Below are 26,661 nucleotides of genomic sequence, written 5' to 3'. Positions count from 1 at the left end.
TGAGGAGGGCTCCGGCGCAGTCCCGGGCCATATCCATCGCTCGGGTCGCTGGGGGCCGGCCTCCCCGGGCACAGCCTCTTAAAGCGCCGCTGCCGGCCCCGCCCGCGTCCACGCCCCTTGGGCTGCGGACACCGCGGAGGACGACAGTCGCCTCGACCCGGAGCCCAGCAGCTCCGCGAGCTATAGGGGGTCGCCGGTCGGCCTGTCGGAGGTTGGGGCAGTCGGGGACACCACCACGCTGGCAGCGTGGCCTCGGCTGTGGAAAGGCGGGTGTGGCCCCAGGATTCGGGAGACCGTGGGGTGGGATGCACGCAGGTCCCCCAGGGCCGCGCCAGCCGCTGCCTTTGGGGCGAGGACCCGCCCTCAGGGCCGACCCGCCCTCAGGGCCAACCCGCCAGGCTGTCTCGCGGCCGGGACAGGGGGAAGAGGACGTGAAGGACCCCAGGGACTTCACAATCCTTTAGCTACAGGGACGGGACTTTCTCAGAGTAAGGAAGGCGAGAGAAACACCGAGCCAGGGCGAGGGAGTAACCCGGGTCCTACTTGCATAGCCCTCGGGATAGGAAGATGCAATAGCGCCTGTTCAGACCCCAGAAGGGGCGGAGCTGTCAGAGATTCCATAGCTCTTAATTGCGAACTTGGAGCGGACTCTGTTGGGCGGGTTAAGGAGTGGGGTGGTCTCCCAACCCTGGCGCTTTAAAAGGGGTAAACCGGGATGAAAGCGTCCAGCGCCGCCCTGCACGCAGGGTGACTGGCCCTCGCCTTGTCAGCCTGCTGCCCGTGCTGCTGCGAGGAGCCGGTTTCCAAAGAGCTGTGACCTGACCTCTGCCTCAGTCCGGGACTCACTTGACCGGCACAGCAGGCCCTTCTACCCGCTCCCCCTCCCTTTAGTCACAGAGACAAACACATGTCTTGCTCTGAGGGTCACTGGTGTCACCGAGATGAGGGTGGAGCCAAAAGCAATTTCCTTCCAGAGTCCTGGACTCCACAGGGCCTTCCGAGCCCCAGCCCCAGGCAAGGTGGTTCCTGCCCAGAGCCCCGGGGCTGGACTGGGCCTCAGCTGCCCCTCCCCCGACCCCCTGCCGTGGTCTGAATGTTTGTGTCCACCCCACAGTCATATTGAAATCCTAATGCCCAGGGTGATAGCACTAGAAGGTGGGCTTTGGGAGGTGCTTAGATTGTGAGGCCGGAGCCCCCATGGATGGGATTAATGTTCTTATAAAAGAGGGTCCAGAGAGCTCCCTCACCCCTTCTGCCACATGAGGACACAGGGAGAGGATGGCCAGCCATGAACCAGGAGGAGGTGTCACTAGAACCCGGCCCTGCTGGCCCCTGATCTGGGACTTCCAGCCTCCAGAACCATGGGCAGTAAATCTCGGCCATTCATAATAAGGCACCCTGTATACAGCATTCTGTCAGAGCAGCCCTACCAGACTAGACACGCAGTTTGACAAATGAGAAAGTGGGTCCAGTCAGTTCAACTCCCCTCTTTAAAAACTTTTTATTGTAAAAAATTTCAAATATAAAGACATATAATGTCTAAGAAAATGTTCACTAACATGGAAATATCAGTAACAGACATATAGGGACTTCCCTGGTGGCACAGTGGTTAAGAATCCACCTGCCAGTGCAGGGAACATGGGTTTGATCCCTGGTCTGGGAAGATCCCACATGCCGTGGAGGAACTAAGCCCATGTGCCACAACTACTGAGCCTGTGCTCTAGGGCCCACATGCCAACTACTGAGCCCACGTGTCACAACTACTGAAGCATGTGCGCCTAGAGCCCATGCTCCGCAACAAGAGAAGCCACCGCAATGAGAAGCCCACGCACCACAACCAAGAGTAGCCCCCACTCCCTGCAACTAGAGAAAGCCCGTGAGCAGCAACGAAGACCCAATGCAGCCAAAAATAAATAAAATAAATAAAAATTTAAAAAACCTTTAAAAAATATAAAGACATATAGAAAGAACATGCCATGAGCATCCTTATTCCCAGTGCCTGGATCCAATCACCGTTAACATTTTGACATATTTGCTTGTTTTTTTAATCTGTATTTTTATTTGAACCCCTTCACATCAAATCCTTCAACCTGCATCTCTGAAGAAACCAGAACGTTGTCACACACACCATAGTGACGTCACCTCTCCTAATGAAATAAAAGTGACTCCTAGTCACACCTGTTCATCCACGTGGTAGCAGTGGTCACGATTTCCTTCCTTTCTAAGGCTGAATAATACCTCACTTTGTGGATGGACCACATTCCGTTTATTCATCAGCCATTGATGGACACTTGGGTAGCCTCCCTCTCCTGGCCACTGTGAATAGTGCCACTGTGAACACCAGTGTACAGATATGACATCATGTTTTTTAAAAACAGAAAACCAGGGTGGCCCAGACCTTTTCCTTCCTTTTCTGCACGGGTCTTGCTGCCAACCAGAAATCTGTCAGAGCTGGTGCAAGACCAGGACACACCCATGCCAGCTTTGAGCCATGGCAGTGACCAGGGAGCAGAAGCTGAGGCTTTTCTCGAAGCTGAGAGACAGCAAAGGCCATCCGTGTGCCCAGGGATGAGACTCTGGACGGCTGGGAGTGGCGGCTCCAACCCTCTTGCCCCACATGTCCACTCTGGCCCCATTTGGCTCCACATGTGGCGTCCCCGCCAAGGTGGGGGAGGGGGGACCTGCCACCAGCCGCCTGGTGGCAGTAAACAGCTCTTCCTCTGGCCACCAACCCGGCCGCCTCCCCGCCCCGGCCCTTGGACCCCCGTCCCACAGCCTTGGCTTTGCATGAATACTCTCCAGCCAAGGCTGCCAACGGGCAGACTGGTGACACCACTGTGGACGCACCGAGGTTTGCGAGCTCATACACAACATGGAGCTCTGTAGAGGACCGGACTGTGGCGGCATCACCGTCCGCGAGGTCTCTTCAGAGCCTGCGGGAGTGGTCACGTGCCTTTCCGCGTGCCCAGCACACGCCCAGGGCGGGGACGGCTCGTGGGGCCCTGCCGACGCGTCATGAATCCGTGCGCAACCGCAGAGCCCGCTCAGGTGCACCGCAGGGGGTTAGGCGGGAGCTGCCACCAGAAACGCACGATTTCCCCAGATCCGCACAGCAAAGTGGGGCTGCATGTGCCCTGCAGCCACGGCCCTGGGACGGCTCCCGTCTCTCGCGTCCTCCCACCACCTTGGGATAAGATCCTGCGGTTAGACGCTCTGCACCTGTGGTGCTCAAGCTTCGCAGAGCTGTGGTTCTGCACAGAGAGAAGCTGCTTCCCTACTTCGCTGTATTGTTTTCATTGATTCTAGAACACAAGGTGTGAAGAGAATAACGTCCTACATGTGGTCGTACAATCCACCAGCTAGGACAGCTGGTGGTGTCCCAACAGAGGGAGCTTGGGCTGGCTGGTCAGGTGGGGCACAGGGGCCGCCAGCTGGAGCCTGATGTCTAGAGGCCACACTGGGTTGGCGGCGGTGGTGGTGGGGGCGATGCTGGTTCCCAGAAGGGAACCAGAGCCACCTCACCTGGAGGCGGGGGCAGGACGAGACAGGGATCTGAGTCCTGACACCACCACACAGAAGCCTCCTTGGTTATTCGCGGACCCACAGGTGAAAGCCAGAGCCGAGATGGAAGCTGAAGGATCCCAGCGTGGGGGGTGGTCTCTGGAGGACAGTGTGCCTTCAGTGGGGGTCAACGAGGGGCCAGACACTGGCCGGGGTGCAGGGGAGATTCGAGGCCCCGAGGGGTGGCAGGGGCACCAAGTGGCCGCTGAGCCTCCCCACCTGCATGCAGCCTGCGGTCCTCGTGTGGGTATCAAAGGTGGGTCCTCATGCACAGCAGGCATGAGACGCCCTAGTCCCAAAGGAGACCCCAGTCCTCACGTGTCTGAGCCTTTTACCTGTGTGCCTTTCGGGACATCCCCTGTCACCCCATTCAGATCAGATCAGAAAACTCCTTCCTAAAGATAGCGAATGTATCAATCAGTAACCCAAGGGGAGGTGGAGGTGAGGCCTCTGGGGATTGGCTTGGGGAGGGAATTACCCCCTGGGGGGCCCCCTGGGCTCCACCAGGTGCGTGAGCGGGCCCAGTGCACCTGCCCTGTGAGCAGCAGGTGGCACAGGGGAGTCAGCGTCATGCGCTCTGAGGCCCCGCAGTGTCCGCAGAGGGGAGCAGGGCCGGTGGGCTTGCCGAGGGCTCTCCAGGGTGTGGTTTGGTGAAAGTGCCTGGGTCATTGCACAGGCCGAGCCCCGGAGTTTAGGCGCCAGAGAGAGCAGGTGCTAGGGCCGCTCTAAATACTCTTTTTTTTTTTTTCGCAGTACGCGGGCCTCTCACTGTTGTGGCCTCTCCCGCTGCGGAGCACAGGCTCTGGACGCGCAGGCTCAGCGGCCATGGCTCACGGGCCCAGCCGCTCCACGGCATGTGGGATCTTCCCGGACCGGGGCATGAACCCGTGTCCCCTGCACCAGCGGGTGGACTCTCAACCACTGCGCCAACAGGGAAGCCCCTAAATACTCTTTAATTATTGTTGACTGCAAATTAGGAACACGAGGGAGAAAGCTAAGCGTGGGCTGGAATTTCCTCCGTCCTAAGACTGACTTCCTCGATTTTTAAACTTCAGAAAAGACCCGTAGCCAGCCAGTGAATATCCTCATTAGAATTATTCTTATATATAATTCCTGCTCCTAAAGAGGAAAATAATAAGGCCCAGAAAATAATTTTCTTCGTTAAACTGATCACAAAAACATTTTAACACAGCATTTTAGACGTTTGGTTTTCTTCAGTCTGACCCACGTCTCGGATTTTAAATACTGACGTGATAATTACTGAAGTTGTTTTCATCACCCGCGGCAGGCAGATAGCAAGCATGTCACCTCTGGGCTGTCATATGCAAACTTCCCTAAAGAGCCTGTGGATTTTGGGGGTCGTGTGGGGAAATAGGCGACACACTTGTGGAGGGAAACAAGCAGAGAGTCATCATTTGGTTTATTGCATTCTGAAGTACCATGGGCAGAGGCGGGGGAGGTCGCTGAGAGCAAGTCTGCTTTATCAGCAGTTCGAAAGCCTTATTACCTGAGATTTGCATTCTGGAAAAAAAATTGCAATTGCAGTATCAATACATACATCCTGTGAGATCCAGGTTTCGGCCCCGGTAGGAGGTCTGGACCAACCCACACAAGGCTACGTGAGATTACAGAGAGGAACCACTGGACACCAAAGTCACCAAGACGTGGGCTCAGCCAGACAGCCCGGACTCCAGCCTGATGGCTCCTTTGGGGATCAGGAACTCTTGCTCCAGGTTCCCAGGAAGGCCCCGTCCTGGGGCAGCCCTGTCTGCTCCCCTCACCTCTCATCGTCCCGCCCGTAGTTAATCGTCTGTAGGGCCTGAGCTATGAGCACCGCCATTTCCCGTGTGCCCGCAGCAACCACCCTGCAAGACATGAGGTCTAGCGGCCCGCCTGCGGACAGAGGGACAGGGTGTCTGGGTTAGGGAGGGGGCGGCACGACCCCCATCAGCCCAGCACTCAGGCTGAGCCAGCCCAAAGGGTGGAGCCTCAGCCCCGCTCTGCCCCAACCTGGGTGCCATCCAGGACCGGCACCTCCTGAGGCTGCGCTGGGAGAAAGTGGCTCAAGGTACAGCGTTCAGGCCGGAGGCTCAAACAGTGTTAGGTCAGGACAGGGAGCAGTTCTCAAACTCTGCGCTGCACGGGCCTCCAGGGACCCAGGAGGCCTTGGTGGGGGGGTGCTGGGGGTGGCCTTTCTGCTGGGCCCCTCGATGTGGCTGCTCTGTGTACCAGGTATCTGGGGCAGGATGAAGGCCCTTGACCTCCTGGAGGTGTGAACAGGCCTAACGGCCTCGCTGGAGACCTCAGTGCACATGCGTGCGTGCATGCGTGTGTGTGTGCGTGCGTGTGCGCGTGGTCACATCCAGGACAGACATGTCTTTAATGGGGACGGGCCTGCCTAGCCTCGATGCCCAAGGCTGACCCCTCTTCACTTCACACCCTCCCGGAAGCTCAACTAGGGCCTCCTGAGGAGAAGGAGCAAAAACGGAGCGATCATGGGATGAAGGGCCCACCGCCAGTGCCAGCAGTTAAACGGAGCCCAGTGTTTCCGCAACAGGCTCTGGATTAAAGCTGGGGGATGATGGGCTCCACAGAGGACCCCAATGTCAGATGAGGCTCCATGGGCGTCCCCGGGACAGGGACGCTGTGGGACTCACCCCCATGGGGTCAGTAACTGGGCACGGTGACTCTGAGGCAGAGGAACAGGTCACCTCTAGGATCTATCACCTAAATCCTTGCCATTGGATCAGGGAGCATGCTGCCTGCTCTGTGGTCTCAGTGGACTGTGTGTGTGTGTGTGGGTGCGGCGGGGAAGTGAGTGTTTAGAAAACACAGCCACCCGTCCTGACCCTGGGTCTATTTTCACACCTGGAGGTAGGAAGGGGGAGGGGCCTTCTGGCCTAGCCCGCTGCCCTCCCTACACATCCCTGTTAGCAGAGGAGGGGGCCTGTCTGTCTGGGGCATTGCGGGTCTGTCCTGGGGATGCACCCCTGGGGGCGGAGGGCAGGCTGAGGGCCCGAGCTCACCTGACGTGTCCATCACGACGCCGCCTGCTTCCCTGATGATGACAGTGGCTGCAGCCAGGTCCCAACAATGCAGGCCAAACTGGTAGTAGGCGTCGGCGGCGCCCGAGGCCAGGTGGCAGAGCGCTAAGGTGGAGCTGCCGATGACTCGGACCCTGGCGGAGATGGAGGAGGGGAAACACACTGAATGGCTCTGCCCCAGTGCCCGCCCCCTCCACCGCAGGCACCCTCAGGAGCTAAACAAGAGCCCAGGGCCTCTTCCCAAAAGCTCGATTCTGAGCCCTGGGCCCAGAGCCATGCCGTCCAATAGAACTTTCTGTGGTGATGGACCACTCGGCCCCGCGAAGCCACCAGCCCAAGGCCGTGGCACCTGAAGTGTGGCTGGTGCAACTGAAGGACACAACCTTCACTCTGTGGACCTTCAACGACCTTAGATTTAAACCATCTGGGGTGGCCACAGTCACAGCACAGACCCGGGGGAGACTGGGCTGGGGGGGCGTCACTGTCATCACGAAGGACGCTGAGCTCTGGGCGCACACGGGGCTGAGATGGGCTCCCACAGGTCCCCTGCCACCCCACCCCCACAGGCTGCACGAGCTCCTGGCTGGAGACCGGGCTGGCTCGAGTGTCACTGCTCCTGCCCCGGGGAGCAGCCTGCAAGCTGTTCGTGGGGCCTGGGCATCCTGTGGGTCTCGGGGAGGGGGAGCATGCACCCATGGGTCCCAGGCCCGGGAGGGGAGCGCGTACCCATGGGCCCCAGCACGGAGCAGCCTCTCCATGTTGCTCAGGAACAGCTTCAGTGTCGTGGGGTCTCGTCTGGGCCCAATTTCTGTCAGAACCAGGGCCTTGGAGAGATCTGTGTGGAGAGAATTTCTCCAAGTCAGAAACACCAAGGCTCAGTTCTCACCCAGCAGTCGGGTTTTCCCTTGAAGCGAACTGCAAACCCGCCTCCAGCGGGTTTGCCTGATTCAGTGTCATCCCTGGGTGGCTGATGCCACAGAGGTTTTGGGCCTGGGAAAGGAAGGACGTGCTGACTAGAGTCGAAGCCACACTCTGACCATCTCACCTCCCAGGCCCCAGAAAGTCCCAGATGCAGGGGTGGTGGGGGGCAGACCTCCCAGTTCTCTCTTTTCAGGGACGCTTACCAGCAAGAACTCGGACGGGTCTGGTGGCTCATGAAACCAGCATCATTCAGTCACAAATAAAAACAAAGTGACTCCAAACTGGGAACGCCCCATGTTTGGAGGAAAAAAAATGCCTCATCAAATAAATCTGCCTTTAAAAACCTTTCTTGGGACTGCCCTGGTGGTGCAGTGGTTAAGAATCCACCTGCCAATGCAGGGGACACGGGTTCCATCCCCGGTCAGGGAACAAAGATTCCACATGCTGCAGGGCAACTAAGCCTGTGCACCAAAACTACTGAGCCTGCGCCCTAAAGCCCGCGAGCCACAACTACTGAGCACGCGTGCCTAGAGCCCGTGCTCCACAAGAGAAGCCACTGCAATGAGAAGCCCGCGCACCGCAACGAAGAGTAGCCCCCGCTCGCCGCAACTAGAGAAAGCCCGCACGGGCAGCAACGGAGACCCAACGCAGCCAAAAATAAATTTTAAAAATAATAATAATAAAAGCTTTTCGCTAGCTGCCGTGATGACAAAGATGGAAACGTCATCCCTGCGGAGGAAGTGACTGCTAAGCAACGTCTTTGGAAAGGGGTCCTCGGGAGCAACCCCCCAGCATCGGGGGTAGATGCTGTGGCCATCAGACACAGGAAAGTGGCTGCAGGCGGGCCAGGCCTGACTCATTGCGGGGGTCATAGCACTGTCCCTCTTGGCCACACACACAATCACATCCAGATCTAGTGTCCTGTCTCGTCAGGTCTTGCCGTTCAGGCAGGATCAGCCACTCCTGTGTGTTCAGTTGAGAGAACAAATCCCCTCCATGAAGTGGAGGAAAACCACGCCCATAGGTAACCTCACTCCCCGGGGCCCAATCCCGCCTGACTCCCACAAAGTCACCTCCCACCAGGGACAGACCACTGGGAGGAGGCATTGAGTCTGTACCATTTCCCCTTTTCTCACACTGGAGGCTCTCATTTTATATTGTAAAGACTTTCTGAGACCTGGCACCACAGCTGGGCCAGCGACCAGCCCTGCCATGTGTCTGGTGGCGGCTTGGGCTCTACCCACACGAGGGGCACAGGGCGGCGGCTCCAGGATCTCCGGGGACAGGACCCAGTCTGCCTTCCAGAGCTCACCTCCCGACCCCACCCTCACTGGGCTGCAAGCTAAGAGGGCACCTTCCCACGGAAAAAAGACTTGTTTTGAAGAAAAAGACCTCAACAGGGCCAGGAGCAGTGGGTGACCTGCAGGAGGCCGTGAGGCCCAGACCTTGACTCAAGCTTGCCTGGTGATGACGCCAAAGAAAGGGTTTCTTCCCGTAGGTTTTCATCTGTGAGAAGACACCTCTGTGCCCAGTGTCCCCCGCCCCCCAGCTACAGTGTATCCACTCTTCCTCACGCTTGCACAGCGGTGTTTTTAAATGAAACCCAGACAGTTAAGAAGTCATCTGAACTCTGCCACCTGAGGCAAAATACTTTCTACTGTTTTCTTTTGCCCAGATAATGAAACAAAGGTAAAAATGGCAATCCCCTCTACTTAATATTGTCTTATATTATGATTAATTCTGACTAGCTCTCCACAATTACTATGACTTTTATTACCTTTCAAACTATTTTTATCATAATAGTTTAGCTCTTAATCAAATACTAATATATATATATAATTTAAAATATTCTGTGACTTCATGGGTGTGTGTGGGGGGGGGCACGGGGACCTATTGCTTAATGGGCTCAGAGTTTCTATTTGCAGCGATAAATAATTTGGAAATAGAGGAAATGGACGCACAAGATCGTGAATGTAATTAATGCCACTGAATTGTACACTTAAAAATGGTTAGAACGGCAATTATTAAGTTATATATATTTTACCACTATAAAAAAAAATCAAATAGATTTTGAAGCAGGGCATCTATGCATCCTCTTTCAATAAACAAATTTTAGGGTGAAAAAATAGTCCATGACTTCCAACAGTTTGAAAACCCTTTTTCTGGTTGAGGATCAGAGCACTGTTGTCTTGAGAGAGATTTTACAACTTAGAGGTGAGAGAAGCAAGTCCTCTGTCTGCCCTGAAATACGTCCTTACAGGAAAGAGGTGACTGTGCCTTGAAGTGTGGGCATGAGCGCAGGTCGTGCAGCTCCCGTGATGGCCTCGGACCGGCATGTGTGACACACGTGCTTGGGCTTCCAGATCCTTGCAGACCGTGAGCTCCTCACACGAAAAGTAGTATTAGCTGTACTTCACTGAAAACCCCAGAACTAGACAGAAAGAAGGCTGGGGGCTGTGAGGGAGAGGCAGAGAGTGACCAACGGGAAGGGGTTACCCCAGAGCCACCCAAACACGGGGCGCCAGGAATGTAACGCCACTGAATTACTCACTTTACAACAGCTAATTTCATGTTACGTGACCTTCACCTCAATACATTATGTTCAAAAATAAATAATTGGAAAAAAAAAAGTATTGTTCAGAATCCTGGAGAAGACTGCCCTGGAAACCTATGTAACCTCTTCCAAATCCCCTCTGACAAGAAAACAGAGCAGCTGGGAGAGCAAAACACAAACCACAGACAAAAACCATGTACAAAAACCTACATCCACAAGGACGTATCCAGGCCCCAGAGGGCAAGTGGGCGGGCGAACCCCTGACAGCTACTACGACCTCTCGTAACCGACCTTCCAGGGACTCTCAGGGCAGGACCCACTGGGCAGAAACGCATGGGAGTGAACCCCAAATTCACTGGACGGGAATCAGGGGCAAAGGAGGGAGACAATACAGGTAGCACTGCGGGAGGAGCAGAGCCAACCGTCCAAGGAAGAGGCCAACTTTGCAGGCACTTCACAAACACAGCAGAAGAGGGAGCCCTAGAGCCACGAGACGATGGAAAGTGTTCACCCCCCACCCCATCACACCACCGGCCTCCAGAGCTCTTTCAATTAGAAAGAATGTAAAAGAATGATGTTTGAATCCCATACACAATTATCATAAGAAAAAAGAGAATAGGGAGCAGAATAACATCTCTCCAGTCGATCAGAGATTTCCAGAAAGACCTGTCCACAAAACAGAAGTAGCTGCAAGAGAAAGAAACGGAGAATCCACAGAAGAAGAACATCACTCAAAAGTAGAGGGGAGGGAACCTAGGAAAGAATTAGGAAAGGAAACAGTTCAGAAAAGAAGGTCAAGCTAAAGGAACGAGAATAAATAAACACAATAGATTATGCTTTACAAGACATGGAAGGTGAAAAGGAGGAAATTTTTTTTTGAAATTTTTAAAAATTAAAAAATCGGTGAAAAAGGTGGAAAAGATTTAAGAGAAAGTGACAGAGAGATACGTACTGAAATGCTGGCTAGAAAGTGCCATTATGTCTGGGGTTTGTAGCAAGGAGTTGTTTGGGGTGGTGGGGGCAGGCAGCTTGGAGGAAGCAGGGTTGGCCGTGGGGGAAGGGCAGAGGGGTGACATCAGGCTGTGATGGGTCATGTGGGTTCACTGTACTTTTTCTGTCTCCTTTGTATGTGTTTGCAGTTCTGCAAGGTAGAATTTTGAGAAAAAGCTACCAAAGAAATTCTGGCCTCATCTAATCCTTTACCGCTATGCAGTGTGGCCTTTGCTTTGTTTTTGTGAGTTGAAAACATTGCAGAAAGGAGCACAGGAAAGAGAAGGCAAGGAAAGCAGGGAGATGAGTGGTGGTTGTTTTAGCGACCGCTTCCTCCAGAAACGCATCCCAGAATTAACAGCTGGTTGATCTCATGCGAAGATTCAAATTCCTTCTCTGATAATGACTCTCATTTTGGGCACCAGCGCCAGGCCGTTCCTGAGTGCCCTGTGGGTAGGATTTAATTTGATCCTCACAGCTGTCATCAGCGTCACCTCCCGCCCACGTGAACACTGAGGTTCCAGGAGCAGAGCTAACAAGTCACATGTGGAAGGTGTCAGAATCAGGCTTTGAAGCCAGGTCTGTACAACACCTAAGGACCATGCTGCTGAGGAGAGCTTTCCGTCACCTCCTGTAGAAACCTCGTCACCCGGCAAATAGAAGACAACCAGGGATGAAAACATCACCCTGGACTTTATGAGTCAGAATTTTAAAAAAATCCCAAGTGAGCTTTGGGACACGAGCACCGACGGACTTAGGGTTCCGCGTTGCAGAGGGGGGTGGACAGCGTGTTTGAGCAAGGAGGCCCATGGGTGGAGGGCCTGGGATGGGTGTGAGCGTGGGCACCGAGCCTCAAGTCACAGCAAATGAATGTGGAGCAAAGTTCACTAGGGCCTTTGACAACTCGTTCCCTCACCCCCGAGTTACACAACTGGCTGGCAGGCCAACTCCTGGCAGGCGCAGCTGTAATCAACACTGCTGTCTACGTGGCCAAACCAAACAGTCCCCGGGCAGGAGCCTGGGCTGGGCGGTGGCAGAGGCCGGTCCGTGGTCCTGCCGGGCCCCTCCCTCTGGAGCTCCTGCGATATTACTTCCTGCCCACCTCCCCCCCAACACTCGTGAGGCCTGGGCCTCCTGCCTCGCCCGTCCTTCACGGGGCGATCATCTCCCTGGCAGATCCACGGCTCACAGTCACCCTGGCCAGGGATCCAGATGGCGCTGCTCTCACCGGACCTCAGCAGACCTGACCTGGGCTGGAAGGCCTGTCTTCTCACTGGCTGCAGGCAGCTCGGCGGCAGGGACACTCCTGACCCCTCTCACCACCTCTCAGGCCAACTAGGCACATACTGTCAATACTGTATGTTACAGGCAGTCTGAGTGTAACAGCAGCCCTTTGTAAAAGCCACCGGTGTACTTGGGTCCTGCTCCAGCAATGACAAGGGCAGGGAGCATCTGTGGTGCATACACCACGGCTCATGGACATGGCTCCCCTGCGGCCGTCCGTGTTCTCGCAGGGACTGAAGCCAACGGCAGTGGGTCCACATCCAGGAAGCCACAGCCCGCACTTGGGGAACCGGGTCACCAAGAGGCTCCGAGGGCCAGAGTATGCCTCTGACCCTGCCCTTGGCCTGGCCAGCTCGCCCAGGCCCACTGGGACCACATGGGAACTAGTTGCCAGGTTCCTTCTCACATTAGGGATGAAAGGTGAGAGCAGAACAGAAAGGGCCCATTGAAGGCTCCCGGCCACATCCACATCCACACTGAAACACAGACTGGCTCGACGTCCAGCCCACCAGGGGCGCGCTGTTCCCGAAGAGACTGGACCTCGGTAGGAGATCCCCACCACTGCCTCGCGGAATGCGTGACACGAGCGGGGCCCACCTGTCTCCCCGGAGACGCGCAGTCGCTGGCCGTTGCAGAAGGCGCCCCGGCCCCTCCGGCCCGTGTACAGCCGCTCCTCTGTGCAGTGGTAAATCACCCCGAACTCCAGCTGTGGGGTGGGCAGGACAGAAAACAGATACAGGATGTGACACAGGGACCGAAGGCCATGCAGCTCTAGCTGTGACCACTAACACAAGGACCATAGATGGAAATTAGCTTTCGAAAGGGAACTCAAAAAATTAGCATCTGGATTCAAACCTAGACCTGGACATGAAAGCAAATGTTCTTTTCTTAAATAACTATATTTAAAGATATATTTAAACAAATAAAACTATATTTTAAACTGACATCATAATCAAGCATTAGTAACTGAAAATTACTGAAAAAGCTTCCTTCTTCAAAAAGGCCTCTTTTGTTTTCTCTGGGAGGGGAAAAAAAGGCTCTTGTGACTCCAATCAAACCCCACAAGAAACCCTCAAAATTGCTGACGTGTGAAGAATTCAGAATGCATCTGGAGATCCAAGAGCATCACAGAGCCTGGGGCGGCCCAGGAAGAGATGTGATTCACCAGAGGGGCTGATCCCTCCCTCACCGCACACATCACTGGGCCCGCGGCCTCAGTCCCCACAAGCCAGTGCCGAGAGGAGGGGAGCTGGGAAAAGGCCTCCCTACACCCGGAGCCCGTCTGCCTCTCCTCCAGGACTCCCTGCCGTCCTGGGCTAAGAATAGCACGCGTGCCTGGCCTGTGGGGCTGCCAACGGACAGAGAAAACGAGGAGAAGCCCCGCAAACGCCCAAGGGAAGTCTGGGCAGGCAGGAGAAGGGCTCACTTCTGGGAAGACCCTCCAGTCAGCACACACCCAGATCCTGCGCCCCCTCCAGTCAGCACGTGACCGCCCCCCTTCTCAAGTCCAGGTCAGTCCTGGAACCGGCCGGCCTCTGAGACACTGCGGCAGGCAGCCAGGGCCTCCACGACGAGGCCAGAACACGTGTACCCAGCACACACCCCGGACCGTCACAGGCCTCGGTCTGGCCAGTCAGAGACCCTGCCGTCAGGATGAACAGCCCCTGGGCCCCGAGCTTCCTGCTTCACTTGCTCATCTCAATGACCACATTTAACAGAGAAACAAGTGAGTAACTGACTCCCTCACCAGATCTCAACATTAAGGCTCTTGCTTATCTTCACCTCAAAAGTTAAGTTCTTTCTCACGGGTATGACTCTGCTGCCCCAGAATCTGCGCTAACCGTGAGGGTGCCCTGATGAGGGCTCCCTCCGCAAAGCCTGGCCCCCTGCCCTATTCAAGTGTAACTGTAGTAACTGCAACGAAGGTAAGGCTTTTCCTAAGTGTAATCGCTGAAACTGGATAATAAAGCTTAAGCCTGGATCCAGCCTTTTCTGCAGGTCCCAAGATATGGCCCAGTTCCGAGGGTATATGGGAACCACGCGACAGCCATGTTCTCACCCAACAGCTAGAGGAGAATGAAGAATAGAACACTGGGATTAGAAATGTCCTCCAAAAATAGGAGTTTCTTTTGTGTGTGACTCGATCACACGCCCCAGGGGTCAGATGGAGACTAACTGGGAACATTTGTCCAGAACGTCCCCTCCACGCGGCATCGCTAAACGGCCACCGAGGGGGAGGGCTGGCTGGAGCCCCAAACCCACACACCCCAAACTGGTTTGCATTTGTTTACTTTCTTGGATTTGAAAACACATGCTTGGATTTACTCATCATGATGAAGGCCGAGGACAAGGAGAGGAAAACTGAGGTTGGAACCAAGAAGCAAGATGAATAAACAACACCCAAGGGGCCGCGTGGCCAGGCCCCACTCATCACATACCTCCTGGTTCACAGCAAACCCAATGCTCACTGCCACTGTCGGGAACCTGCAGAGAAGACAGATGGTTTACACGGTGACACACACAGACGCGTGCAAACTCAGGAGCCTCTGTATGGCTGGAGGCGCAGAGGACCCTTCTACAGCGTGGCTGGGTTTGTTTTGTCAAAAAGTACCTCCCACAATTTCACTGAGCGCTTCGAGGACAAGCAGGCCGAGCTGACATGTAGGACAGCGACCTTGACAGACAACAGTGCTGGCCGTCGTCAGGACGGACGTGACTCAACAGTGACCACGGAGGACCTGGTGGAGAGTTGTTAATAATCAGTTTTCTGGTTCTCAGAGGCTGAAGGGACGGAGGGGCCTGGCTCCTGCATCCATCGAGGGGCTGGGTCCAAGACAATCGCGTCCCTCCTGCCGTGACCCCTGGGTGAGCCTCGCGCAGGACAGCAGGCGTGGCCACTGCATGGAAGGCAGGCGGTGATCTCGCATCCTGCCTGCGGGTTTACAGGTTACGTCTCCAGAACGATTTCTCCTTTATGTGAGGATCGTTAGGGCTTAACGAGTAGGAACAAGGAAGGGCTGCTTCTAACCCAGGAGACTCGGGACCCAGCCTTGCCCAGGCTGCGCCGTGATGTCCCCTGCCGTCTTCCATGGGGAGGCTCTTGAGACGCCACGGCCGGGCCTGGCTGTGGTTCCCGCCCTCAGAAGGCTTTTTCCCACTTGCTCTAGTCCCAGTGCTGCTGGACACAAGCAGGACAGGTCCTGTCCGAGGTGCAGTGGCCAGAGGCCCCCAAGTGCCTTTAGGCTTCAAGGGTCACCACAGACCTGGACGGCCCTGGACTGTGTCTGGAGTCTAAGGGTCAGCCTCACAGCTTGTTTCCCAAATGACACTCTCGTCCAGGTTCTCTCTCTGGTCCTGGGGTGGACATGTGGCCTTTGTCCATGGTAGGGCTTGGCCCGTTCTGTGCCTACCACCCTCACACAGTGGGACAGGAACAGGAGCCCCACTCAGAGATACACACCCAGAGGGGAGCCCTGTGGTCCCACAGGACTCCCCAGGGGTGTCATGCTCTAGTTAGAGTCTGATGACACTGTTGCTGTCACCAGATGGCTCTGTTCCACCGTCTCTAAAAGACCACCTGTGATGCGCTGAATCACTTTCCACACTTACACATAAATGCTCCATTTGAGGACCCCACACCCCGGCCGCTCTCACTGTAAGGAAGGAAGCAGGCGGCTGGCTCACCTATGGGAGGGGCCCTCCCCATGGGTCCTGCTGGTGGGGGCTGCAGGTCCACAGGCCCCCCAACTGCCGATGGGGACCCGGGATGGGGCAGGAGCCCAGGCCAACCAGCTCTGGGGCTGCACGAGTGTCCTCGTGGGAGGCTTTGACAGCCCCCCACCCCGCCCCCTGTCAGCGCTTCTGGGGCTGGGCAGGTCACTGCCATCACATGCCTCTGACCTCCCGAAAACCTGCTGCTCTGGGCTGACATCTGTCCAGATTAGGCCGGCAGCCGGTGGCTCCTCAACCCCCCAGGCCACCATCCATACACGTGCTCCCAAGGCTGCTGGACCAGACACCCTGTGTTATTTACAACCCTGCCCATCTCTCCAGGGGCCTCCTTAAGGGTCCTTCTTAATTCAACCCAACGTTTAAATGTGACAAATGCAATAGTTTTTAAACAAGTGAAGATCTCCTACATGCTCTGAACGTATCTCACAAATGGGAAACTTTAAAGTATCATGACTTGTAAGTGAGACCACAAACCCGCTAGAAGTTTGCTGACGTGCTGCTTCGGAAAAGCCGGGGTGTGCCTGCGCTCACCTGTGCACGAAGTTGCAGGTGCCATCAATGGGGTCAACGATCCAGGTGGGGCTGGGGGTAAGCACACACTTGGCCCCAGCGGCTGCAGCCTCCTCCGCGATGAACCTGCAGTGGACAGAGCTCAGCCTGAGAAAAGGCCAGGAACTTGAGACTCAGCGTTTCGAGCCCCGGCCCCGGAGACCAGCAGGCAGGGTGAGGAGATCTCACCCGGCCTCTCCGGTCAAACAGGGGCAGCGTCCGGGAAAGACCTTCTGCATTTTGCCCTCTGCTAATCTGTCACTTGGTGGGACCCAGACACACAAGGTGACACCTGTTAAAGCACCAGGGGTGCGGTGGGCCAGGCGGGGGTCCGAGGATGGATGTGGGAAGAGCTGCTGGCGAGAAGCTGAGCTCTGCACTGACTTGACTCTGCAGGGATAAGGCCAAGAAGAGAGCCAGCCAGGGGCCTGAGGATGCTGGGGGGGGCTGGCCTGGGATTGGGGAAACAGGCTGCATCACAGCTGACACTCCATCTGTACCCAGCCCAGCCTCCCCGAACCACAGGTGGTGACCTGGCATCCGTCCCGCATGCGGGAGACAGGAGCTGACGTTGCTCCTGGGAGGCCCCACCCACCCTGGGCTCCCCTCTGGACCCCATCCTGAAGGAGTATGCAGGCCACGCACCCCGGTCTCCTGTCCCCGCCCGTCCTCTGTGACGAGTCCTCTGAACACAAGCCCCACCGCAAGGCCGTCCATGCCCTGTTGGGAACCTGAACTAGACGGCAACAAGGCAGAATCCACTTGGTCTGTCTCAGCAACGGGAGCCGCCAGGAGCCAGCCGCCTAGGCCGGAAACCAGGGATGGCTCCCCTACCCCTCCTTCTTGTCCCCCCGCACCATGCTGGCTCATGCTGGAGGGTCTCCCGAAGTGTCTGCATCCCTGCCTCCTGGGAGGAAAGAACAAGCTCCACCTAAACCCCCAGGACGGCGCCCGACACAGGTTTCCGACCGTCCCCAACAGATCAGGTTCACCTTGTCCTGCCAAGGGCTTCCCACTAGGTCCTCACGTGCATGTCTGTCCTAGAGGAAAAGGGGCCCTGACCACAGCACACCTCTACCAAGAAGGAAAAACGAGTGAAAAACAAGAAATTCTTGGTGTCCTACTGCTGGCGTTTTGCACACCCCAGTTGTAGTCGTCGGGACGCTCTTTTTTATTTTTATTTTTTTGTGTTACACGGGCCTCTCACTGTTGTGGCCTCTCCCATTGCGGAGTACAGGCTCTGGACGTGCAGGCTCAACAGCTATGGCTCACGGGCCCAGCCGCTCCGTGGCATGTGGGATCTTCCCGGACCGGGGCACGAACCCGTGTCCCCTGCATCGGCAGGCGGACTCTCAACCACTGCGCCACCAGGGAAGCCCGGGAAGCTCTTTTTAAATAGAATTTAAAAGTTAGAGTTGGGGACTTTCCTGGTGGCACAGTGGTTAAGAATCCGCCTGCCAATGCAGGGGACACGGGTTCAAGCCCTGGCCTGGGAAGATCCCACATGCTGCAGAGCAACTAGGCCCGTGTGCCACAACTACTGAGCCTGTGCTCTAGAGCCCACGAGCCGTAACTACTGAGCCTGCGTGCCACAACTACTGGATCCCGCGCGCCTAGTGCCTGGGCTCTGCAACAAGAGAAGCCACTGTAACAACAAAGAGTAGCCCCGGCTTGCCGCAACTAGAGAAAGCCCACGCACAGCAATGAAGACCCAATGCAGCCAAAAATAAATAAATAAAATAAATAAAAATAAAAATAAAAAAGTTAGCGTTGGCGCCTTAGTCTCACTAGTCACACGGGTCAGAGGCCACCACACTGGACGTGCAGACAGAACACCTCTGTCACCGCAGGAAGCTCTCCAGGCTGGCATGTCACGGTCCTAACACTGTGAAGGTGCCCTTCATTCTGGTGTCACTTCAACTGACACAGTGCCGTCACCTGCACCGTCACTCAGCTGGTCTCTCTCAACTCTGGCAGCATTTCTGTCCCAAAGATTATGAAACTCATGCTCTATGTGCAGAGTCATCCAGACACAGACAAACCACCTGAAGCTCATCCGTGTACACGATGAGGCTACATCATCATTTTCAGGTTGCTGTTCCCAGCCCGCCCACCGCTGTCCCTGGAAAAACCCATCTGTGAGCAAGCAAAGCACCGGACTGGGGGCAGGGATGAGGAACCTGGAAAATTCGTGTGAGTGGAGAAAGCCTACAGCTGCCCCCAGGAGCTTACAGCCCAGAGGGCAGACCACATGCATCCGGGAAGCTCCTGGCTTTTGTCCCTCCTCCTGCTGGGCAGCTTCCCTGCCATCCTCCCTGCTGGGAATTTGGATCATTCGGATCATGTGACCCAGGTAGGCGGGTCTAGATGAACAAGGTCGTGGTGACCATCAAGTCAGAGGAGGCTGGGCGGGGTGCGGCCAGGCAGGGTGACTCCCGACCGCTAACCCCGGCAGAAACAAGGGGACGATCCTATGCCGCAATTAGCTCTGAGGTTTTCTGAGTCAAAGATGTAAGGTATTAAATCCGTCTTCAGTGCTTTCCGCAGCTACGTGATTTTCCTGCAACAGTTTGTGATTATGTTCTTAAAGAAAGGGGGCCATACCCGAAACACACACACATGAGGACAAAGTCCCAGGCTTGAACTGGGCACAAGGTCCAGGAAGCAGTGAGAATACGTCACTAAGGTCGAGAATAGAAATGACTCACAACAAAGATGATCCCAGGAACCTGGGAGGAATGTGGAATCTTCTTCCTTTTCTAACCTGATTTTAAGTGAGAAGCTGGTACCTACTAGGGGGGTTGGCAGGAGTCGCTGGGGTCCTGGAGGAGGAGGAGGGGCCGACAGCTCAGAGAGCTGGACCACAGCCTGCGGCTGGCCGTCAGTCCATCAGCAAATGTGTGTACGCGGTCTCTGGGCTCCCGGAGCAGCCCCCATGATGCATCAGCAGACACAGCTTTCGTCCTGTGGGGCATTTCTGGTGGGAGTCACTCCAAGCAGCCACTCCAAGGCCTGGCCTTTCTGGGCGTCGACTGTTCAGGCCGAGGGCACCCTCCTCTTGACCACAAGCCCAGGCGGGGGGAGCGCTGGTCACCTCTCCACTTGCCTCGTGCCCGTGGGTGGCCCTGGGGGCAGGGCCTCAGACGTGTTCACTCTTCTAAGGCACCAGAATACCTCCCCAGACTGTGGACCCTGATTTTCTCCATGTGGGAAGGTAATTCCTGCAGAGGCCGGGGTACATGGACTCAGATGGCGTGTGAGAGAGTAACAGACACCTCAACAAGAGCGCTGGACCGTCCACGAAAAACCCACAATGTAAACAGAAACAACACACGTGACTGAGCATGGGGCCATTTCATAGGCCTATCGAATGTACAGAGGAAAAGAGCACCAGGCACAAGGTTCAGAGCTTAGAAACAAGTTAGACCAATACGTTCTGCTTTATTACTTCTTCCTAAGAGTCGTAACAAACCCTCCTTATGATTTTGATGGCCGGGAGCACCCAGGCCTTCTCTTTGGCCAGTTTGTTGACTCTGTGACAAGGTCAGGGTCACCTTCAGTCCACTAGGGAGCCAGCTAATGTCCTCGGCCTCATCGCTCAGGCTTCGGCCCAGGCTCTGCTGCCCGAGGACACAGCGTGAAATGCAGCGGGGAGACAATGCAGGCAGGCATTCAGGTGGTGGTGGCCAGGAACGCCTTATCCCCGAGTGCACACACCCCACATGGCACAGGGGCCGGTCAGCACAACAGTGCGGCCACATCCCACCAGGGGCCCAGCCCCGGCAGAGGTGAGAGAGCACCAGCCATCCTCCTCCCCCGGCCTGTGCCTCCCAGACAAGGAGATGCAGACAGGCTTAGCGATGCTACTGCATGTCTTCAAAGTTGCCCCACTTGGATCTCACTTGGGAGCACAGCTGGAACAGGTTTCGGCACCCACAGAGGTGGCCCGGACGCAGACTGAGCTCATGCCTTCGGCGCCAACACAGTGCTTAGGGAATGCGGCCCTGACCTGGTTCCTTGTGTCACCTCCTCCGCGCGGCAGTGTCAATGCTGGGTGACACTGTGGTCAGATTCCCATCCCTGGGGGTGGAGCAACTGCCCAGCCGAGGGCAGAAGCGAGTGCAGTTTCTGTCCACACCCATCTCCCAGGCTTTGGATTTCACCAGTGAGTAAAATAAAATAGCAAAACCAGGGAGCCCACAGTCAGGTTGTTTCTTATTTTATCAAAGTCAAAACAGCTACATTCTATCTTGTCTTTTAATTTTTTTTTTTTTTGGCTGCGTTTGGTCTTTGTTGCTGCTCACGGGCTTTCTCTAGTTGTGGCGAGCGGGGGCTACTCTTCGTTGCAGTGTGTGGGCTTCTCATTGCGGTGGCTTCTCTTGTTGCAGAGCATGGGCTCTAGGGTGCTCAGGCTTGAGTAGTTGTGGCATGCAGGCTCAGTAGTTGTGGCTCACGGGCTTAGTTGCTCCGCGGCATGTGGGATCTTCCCGGACCAGGGATTGAACCTGTGTCCCCTGCGTTGCAGGCGGATTCTTTAACCACTGCACCACCAGGGAAGTCCCATGCAATCTATCTTTAATACTGTTTTGTGAAAGACTAAAAATGAGGAAGAGCATAAGTTCAGACTTCTTAAGAAAGGGTGACAGCCTTATACCAACTTGTTGTTTAAGGGATATATTTAATACTCTGAATGCAGAAAAATAACAATATACTATTTTATCTTATAATATGCATGCAATTTTTTTCCTCATCACAAGTTTCTCAATTTGTCTCTGATCTAAAATACAATTAAATGTCCCCAAATTCTGATACTTTCTTTTAAATCTTAATCATTGGGAAAAAAACAAACCTGACTTAGGTATGCTGAAAAATGATTTCACCTGATTTTCTAGGCAACAGAGCAGAGAGTAGCATCCTGGCTTTGCTCTCAGAGCCAAGAGGGGAGAGGGAGCAGAGCCAGGCTGACATGGGCAGCCAGTCCCTGCCTCGCAGCCTGCAGCTTGGGGACCGCTGCCTCTTGTTAGGGGGTGGGGGGGTACCTGCACTGCCCAGGGCTTTGTCAGGTGGGCTGGCAGGCACGGTTGGAGAGGCTCCAGGGGGCCTGACACCCACCCGGGGTGGGGACTGCTGCTCTGGGCAGACCCAGACAGTCTTCCTAAGGGGCTTCGGAGCCTGAGGCACCCCGTGTGACACACTGTCTTCTGTCCTGTGATACTTGTCAAGGAGTGTGTAAATTCACACTGTGCCAACAGACACCAGGCCCCATATCGTCACAACAGTGCATCCAAAGCACCAGCAACTGGCCAGCACTTTCAGGATTCAGTCTGTCAGAATGATCTGACTTCAAAGCGCCAGGAGGCCTGGGACCACCACCACGCAGACTCCTGCAGTGACCAGAGCCTTTACCTGGACCCTGGACCCCAGGGCCCCACAGTCCAGCTGCCTCACTGCTGTTGGAGCCACCAGATGATACAGGGACAGAAAGAGCTCCTGAGCCAGAACCAGTGGTGGTTCCTGAGCCGTCACCTCTCAGGGAATCCAATTGCCTTGAACACGGCGGGGCCAGGGGCACTGACCCTGCCAGCCAGCCCGGCCACCCTGCCCTGCGTCTGCAGCCACATCTGCGTGGACCTGTGTGGCTCAAACCCATGCTGTTCAAAGGTCAGCTCTGATTCTTTGGACGCTGCCATTTAATTTAGATTTTTGAAAGTTAAGAAATCATAAATAGTGCAGAGCCTGTAACCATTATAATAGATGCTAGGGTCCTGACTTTACGCCAAACAAGGAAAAACGGAGAGACGCTGAAACACAAGGGCTGCCGTCAACACGCCTGCACACACACACGCACACATATACACACACATGACCCCCCGGGTGATGTGGGTTAGAAGAAAGGAGCGGGGAGAAGGTGCGAGTGTGTACGGCCTGTCCCCTACCCCCCAGTCACTCGCAGGGCGTCACGCGGCAGGAGGGAGCCCCTCACTGGTCCACATGGACGTGGGGCTGGACAGACATGTCGTCTACACCTGGGAATCCAGCGATTGGGCTCCAGGGTGAGCAGCTCCCTAAGGAAGGAAAGGGACACTTGTGCCCAAGGAGCCCCCTCCCCGAGCTCAGAGCGTCTGCCCCTGGGGCTCTGGGCCCCCTTGGAACTAGACACACAGTGCTGGGCAAATGCTGGCCTTTTTCAAGGAAAAGATTAATTGTTGCATTGGTCTCCACACAGTGACCCAAAAGATCAGGGACACCTGCTCTGGAGGGGGGTGGCCCTGAGGGCTTGGTGTGGGCTTGGCAGGAGGGGCGGGCAGCCCTGGCGACGGCCACACGCGGGGATGCGTCCTGGGAAAGTCCGTGTGGCCCTGGGCTGACAGGGCACAGTAGAGGGGACTCCCTGCCAGGATCCGTGGCGGGGTGGGGAGTGGGGGGACATGCGGCCGGGGGCAGGTCACAGCAAGGAATCAGCGAGGCCCCAGCGCACCCACCTGTGGGAGGGAAAGCGCTGCTGCAGCTCCTGCAGGATCAGAGCCTCCACCATGTGATCTGTTTCTGTCACCAGGTCCGCGGCCGACGTTTTTGTTGAGACACGTTTTTCCTCAGAAAGGGCTTTCCTGATGATCTGCAATGCAAGTCGGGAGGTGGGTGATGCTGGCCAGCACCCCCTACGCTGGGGGCGGTCCTGCACCAGAACTGGGGCCCCTCCCCCACCGCGGACGGCCAGACAGATGGACCGGTGGCGCCCGGCTCTGTGGGGCTCCTGGGAACCTTCACTGCCACCTACTCTTCTCGCGAGAAAGGCGGTCATGGGTGGAACAGTCTTTCTTTGGAGGAAAGGAACGCGGTTCTAAGGACGTGAAGCTTCAGCCACGGAGCCCCACGGAGCCCCCGAGCTTGAACTCGAGAGATTTCAGTGCAGGAACCGCTTCTCCTCATTCACTTTGCCCGTCACACGAACGTGCCCCTGGATCGGGAGCCCAAACGGTCCAGCCAAAACCAAACCCGGGAAAGTGAAAACGCACGCAGAGAACTAGAAGGCAGGCCCTGGCCTCACGCCCCGGGGGCTGGGTGCATCAGGTCACAGGACTGTGTGGTTTGGTCTCCCAGGAGCTGCCAGCGCTTCGCCTACACCCGGGACATAGGGCTGAGCGCCAGGGCCTCCCCGGGGGCCCACACAGGAAGTCGTTGAGGGTATTAATCAGGAAACAGCCCCACTGCAGCTAGGGCCTATTCTGTCACCTCTGCCCGAGTCACAGCTTGAGTCCCCAACCACAGTGACAGCAGGACCCTGAAGCGACCTCTGACCTCTCCTCCAAGACCCGCTGCACCCAGGGTCCCTCACCTCCTTCCATGGACCCCCTCGCTCAGCCGCCACCTGACATCCACACCGCCCACCCCGTGATACTTACTCTTCAACCTTAGGTGGGTGTATCCCATGCCCTGTACACACACATCATGTACACACATGCCATGTACATACATGCCTTGTACACATGCCCTGTACCCACATGCCATGTACACAATGCCCTGTATCCACTTGCCGTGTACACACATGCCCTGTACCCACCTGCCCTGTACCCAGATGCCGTGTACACACATGCCCTGTACCCACACACCATGTACACACATACCCTGTACCCATATCCCATGTACCCACATGCCGTATATACACATGCCCTGTACCCACATCCCATGTACCCACATGCTGTGTACACACATGCCCTGTACCCACATGCCGTGTACACACATGCCCTGCACACACACGCCGTGTAATTACATGCTCTGTATCCACATGCCCTGTACGCACATGCCGCGTACGCACATGCCCTGTACCCACCTCCCATGTACACACATGCCCTGTACCCACATCCCATGTACACACATGCCCTGTACCCACATCCCATGTACACACATGCCCTGTACCCACATCCCACGTACTCACATGCTGTGTACACATACCCTGCACCCACGTCCCATGTACCCATTCGCTGAAGAGGAGGAGGCCAGGAAGACACCTCCAGGAAGCCTGCAGATAGGGGTGCTCACGCAGGATTTCACAGAATAAGCAGGACCCCCTAGACAGGGGCGGTCCTCATCCCAGCACCAAGCCCAGACAGTTGTTTGGTTTTCCGAGCTTGGTTGCAAAGATAACAGATTGGTTGTAATGGTTTCTAACAGAAAACCCGGCTTGCTCTCTGCTCCCTGCTGCCCGCCTGGTGTCTAGGGTCGTGCCCGGCACACAGCCGAGGCGCAAAACCGTTCAAGTCACCAGTACATTATACCTCAGACTGCTTAAACAGACTCAGCACCATTTTTTGCAACCGGACCTCATGCACTTGTGGAACACTGACCCCTTGATCTGTCTTGTTTCACCTCTTGTTGCCCTCGAAGCCCATCACCCTCTGGCTTCCATCCTGTCCTGCCTCCCGGGCCCCCTTCTCCCCCCGCATGTCCACTCCCTGCAGTGCAGCCAGAAGGGCTCGCTAAGCCTGGGCCCGCATAAAGCACCTAATGGCCCCGTCTCCCCGAGGATGAAGTCACCCCCGACGTAGCTCACAGTGGCCTCTGTGGGCTGGCCTGGAGCAGAGACAACTGGACCCGAGTAGCTGGCCCTCTTCCTTCTAGGAACAAAGCCCAAGGTTAGCAGGGCACCAAGCCACATGGCAGCCCTCAGCGCAGCCTCCTGTGCAGGCAGGTGTGGCCCTGGGACCAAGGTCGGCCCCGAGGATGCGAGGCGAAGCGATGCGTGTGACTCCCGAGTCACGTCCTCAAAGAGCCATTGTTGGCACGGCACCTCCTCCTGCCCTTCCACTCCCTCCGCTGTGACTTGGGCGTGGTCGCCAGGGTCAGATCAGTGGGGTCGAGCAGTGGCGGGAAGGGACGGGCCCCTGGGTGACTCGGGAAGCAGAGCCTGCCTCCCAGACTCTAAATGGACTTGGGAGGGGTGGGGAGAAAGGACCCCCTGCCTCTGTCCCCGACTCTAAAGGAGCCAGCCCATCAGCCCACCTCTGCGCCCCCACATACCCTGCCCCTCCTGCTGCACTGAACCGTCACTCACCCTCCCGCCCCCTTCCCACTAGACGCCAGGTTCCTCTGGCCCCAGCACTCCTCCTTTGTGACTGGGATGTCACCTCCCCGCAGAGCCGGCGCTCACCCTGCAAGTTCGCTCCTGGCTTCCGGGTTAGAACCCTCGTCTGCCCTGTGTCTGAACCCAACCCCCAGGTGGGCTCTGCAGCCTGACACATGGTGGGGTCTCAGAGAACACCTGCTGGGTGCACATGGGGTCAGGTAACTAAGTCGGGAAGAAACTCGGCAAGTGCTCTCATGAAGCCTCATCTGAGCGCCCTGGCCTCTCCATCCTCTGGATCCAATGGAGAGGAGACATGCCCAGGGGCAGTGGGGGCATCCTGATGTCATCTGGGCTTCTTCCCAGGGGACCCAGGCCCCCAGCCACAGATCATGCAAAGGACGGAAATTACGGATCCAGGAGGAGGATGCTAGAGCGTGTCCTTTTATAAGGATTTCTTTTCCGTTTCTATTAGTGTTTATGGCTGTGTGATGATCCTTTCCTTGTGGGCCTGTGTCCCTCAGCGCAGGGCAGGCCACACCCGCATTCCCAGCCACCTGCAGTGCTGCCATGGCCAGCCCTCTTCACCAGCTGCTGCTCCTTCGGGCCTTGGATGCCTGGGAGGGACCTGCAGACCATTCCCGACTCCTCCCTCTCATCCGGTTGCACTCCCAGATATTTAGGTCCCATTTCTGAATTATCGTCCCAGACTACACTGCCCTTCAGATGAGCCAGCCATCCTGGCCCCAGACACTCTCCCGTCCACTCCTCTGAAGGCCCATCCGTCCATCTGAGGGCGCTGAGGCCTCAAAACACTTAATGCCTTACGACAAAACCCCCCAAACCTACTACATACACAATGTACAAATCTCAGTACTAGGTTAAGAAAAGTTCAATTCAGACAATTTCCTACACTGAGAGGAAAGGTGGGGATAGTGTCTTTTTTTTTTTTTTTTTTGGAACTT

General features: G+C 56.0%; 2 protein-coding genes across 2 annotated transcripts in view; both read right to left on the bottom strand.

The window, feature by feature from the left end:
* The window catches only part of CIDEA (cell death inducing DFFA like effector a), a 13,585-nt gene extending 13,531 nt beyond the window's left edge, over nucleotides 1-54 (bottom strand). The window contains exon 1 of the mRNA XM_024763904.1: nucleotides 2-54. Coding sequence (XP_024619672.1) covers nucleotides 2-37 — 36 coding nt within the window. The 5' untranslated portion in view covers nucleotides 38-54. The remainder of the gene's footprint in view (nucleotide 1) is intronic.
* A 4,910-nt stretch (nucleotides 55-4,964) lies between these two features.
* IMPA2 (inositol monophosphatase 2) overlaps nucleotides 4,965-26,661 on the bottom strand; it is a 28,366-nt gene continuing 6,669 nt past the window's right edge. The window contains exons 2-8 of the mRNA XM_024763890.1: nucleotides 23,118-23,251; nucleotides 16,618-16,722; nucleotides 14,793-14,838; nucleotides 12,952-13,060; nucleotides 7,332-7,440; nucleotides 6,588-6,739; nucleotides 4,965-5,454 (exon numbers count right to left, since the gene is read on the bottom strand). Of these exons, the coding sequence (XP_024619658.1) occupies nucleotides 5,339-5,454; nucleotides 6,588-6,739; nucleotides 7,332-7,440; nucleotides 12,952-13,060; nucleotides 14,793-14,838; nucleotides 16,618-16,722; nucleotides 23,118-23,251 (771 nt within the window). The 3' untranslated portion in view covers nucleotides 4,965-5,338. The remainder of the gene's footprint in view (nucleotides 5,455-6,587; nucleotides 6,740-7,331; nucleotides 7,441-12,951; nucleotides 13,061-14,792; nucleotides 14,839-16,617; nucleotides 16,723-23,117; nucleotides 23,252-26,661) is intronic.

The sequence above is a fragment of the Neophocaena asiaeorientalis genome, unplaced genomic scaffold (genome assembly GCF_003031525.2).
Source record: "Neophocaena asiaeorientalis asiaeorientalis breed wild unplaced genomic scaffold, Neophocaena_asiaeorientalis_V1.1 scaffold110, whole genome shotgun sequence".
Classification (NCBI taxonomy): domain Eukaryota; kingdom Metazoa; phylum Chordata; class Mammalia; order Artiodactyla; family Phocoenidae; genus Neophocaena; species Neophocaena asiaeorientalis.
Note: the sequence above shows the minus strand (reverse complement) of the source record. Positions and strands in the feature narration are given on the sequence as shown.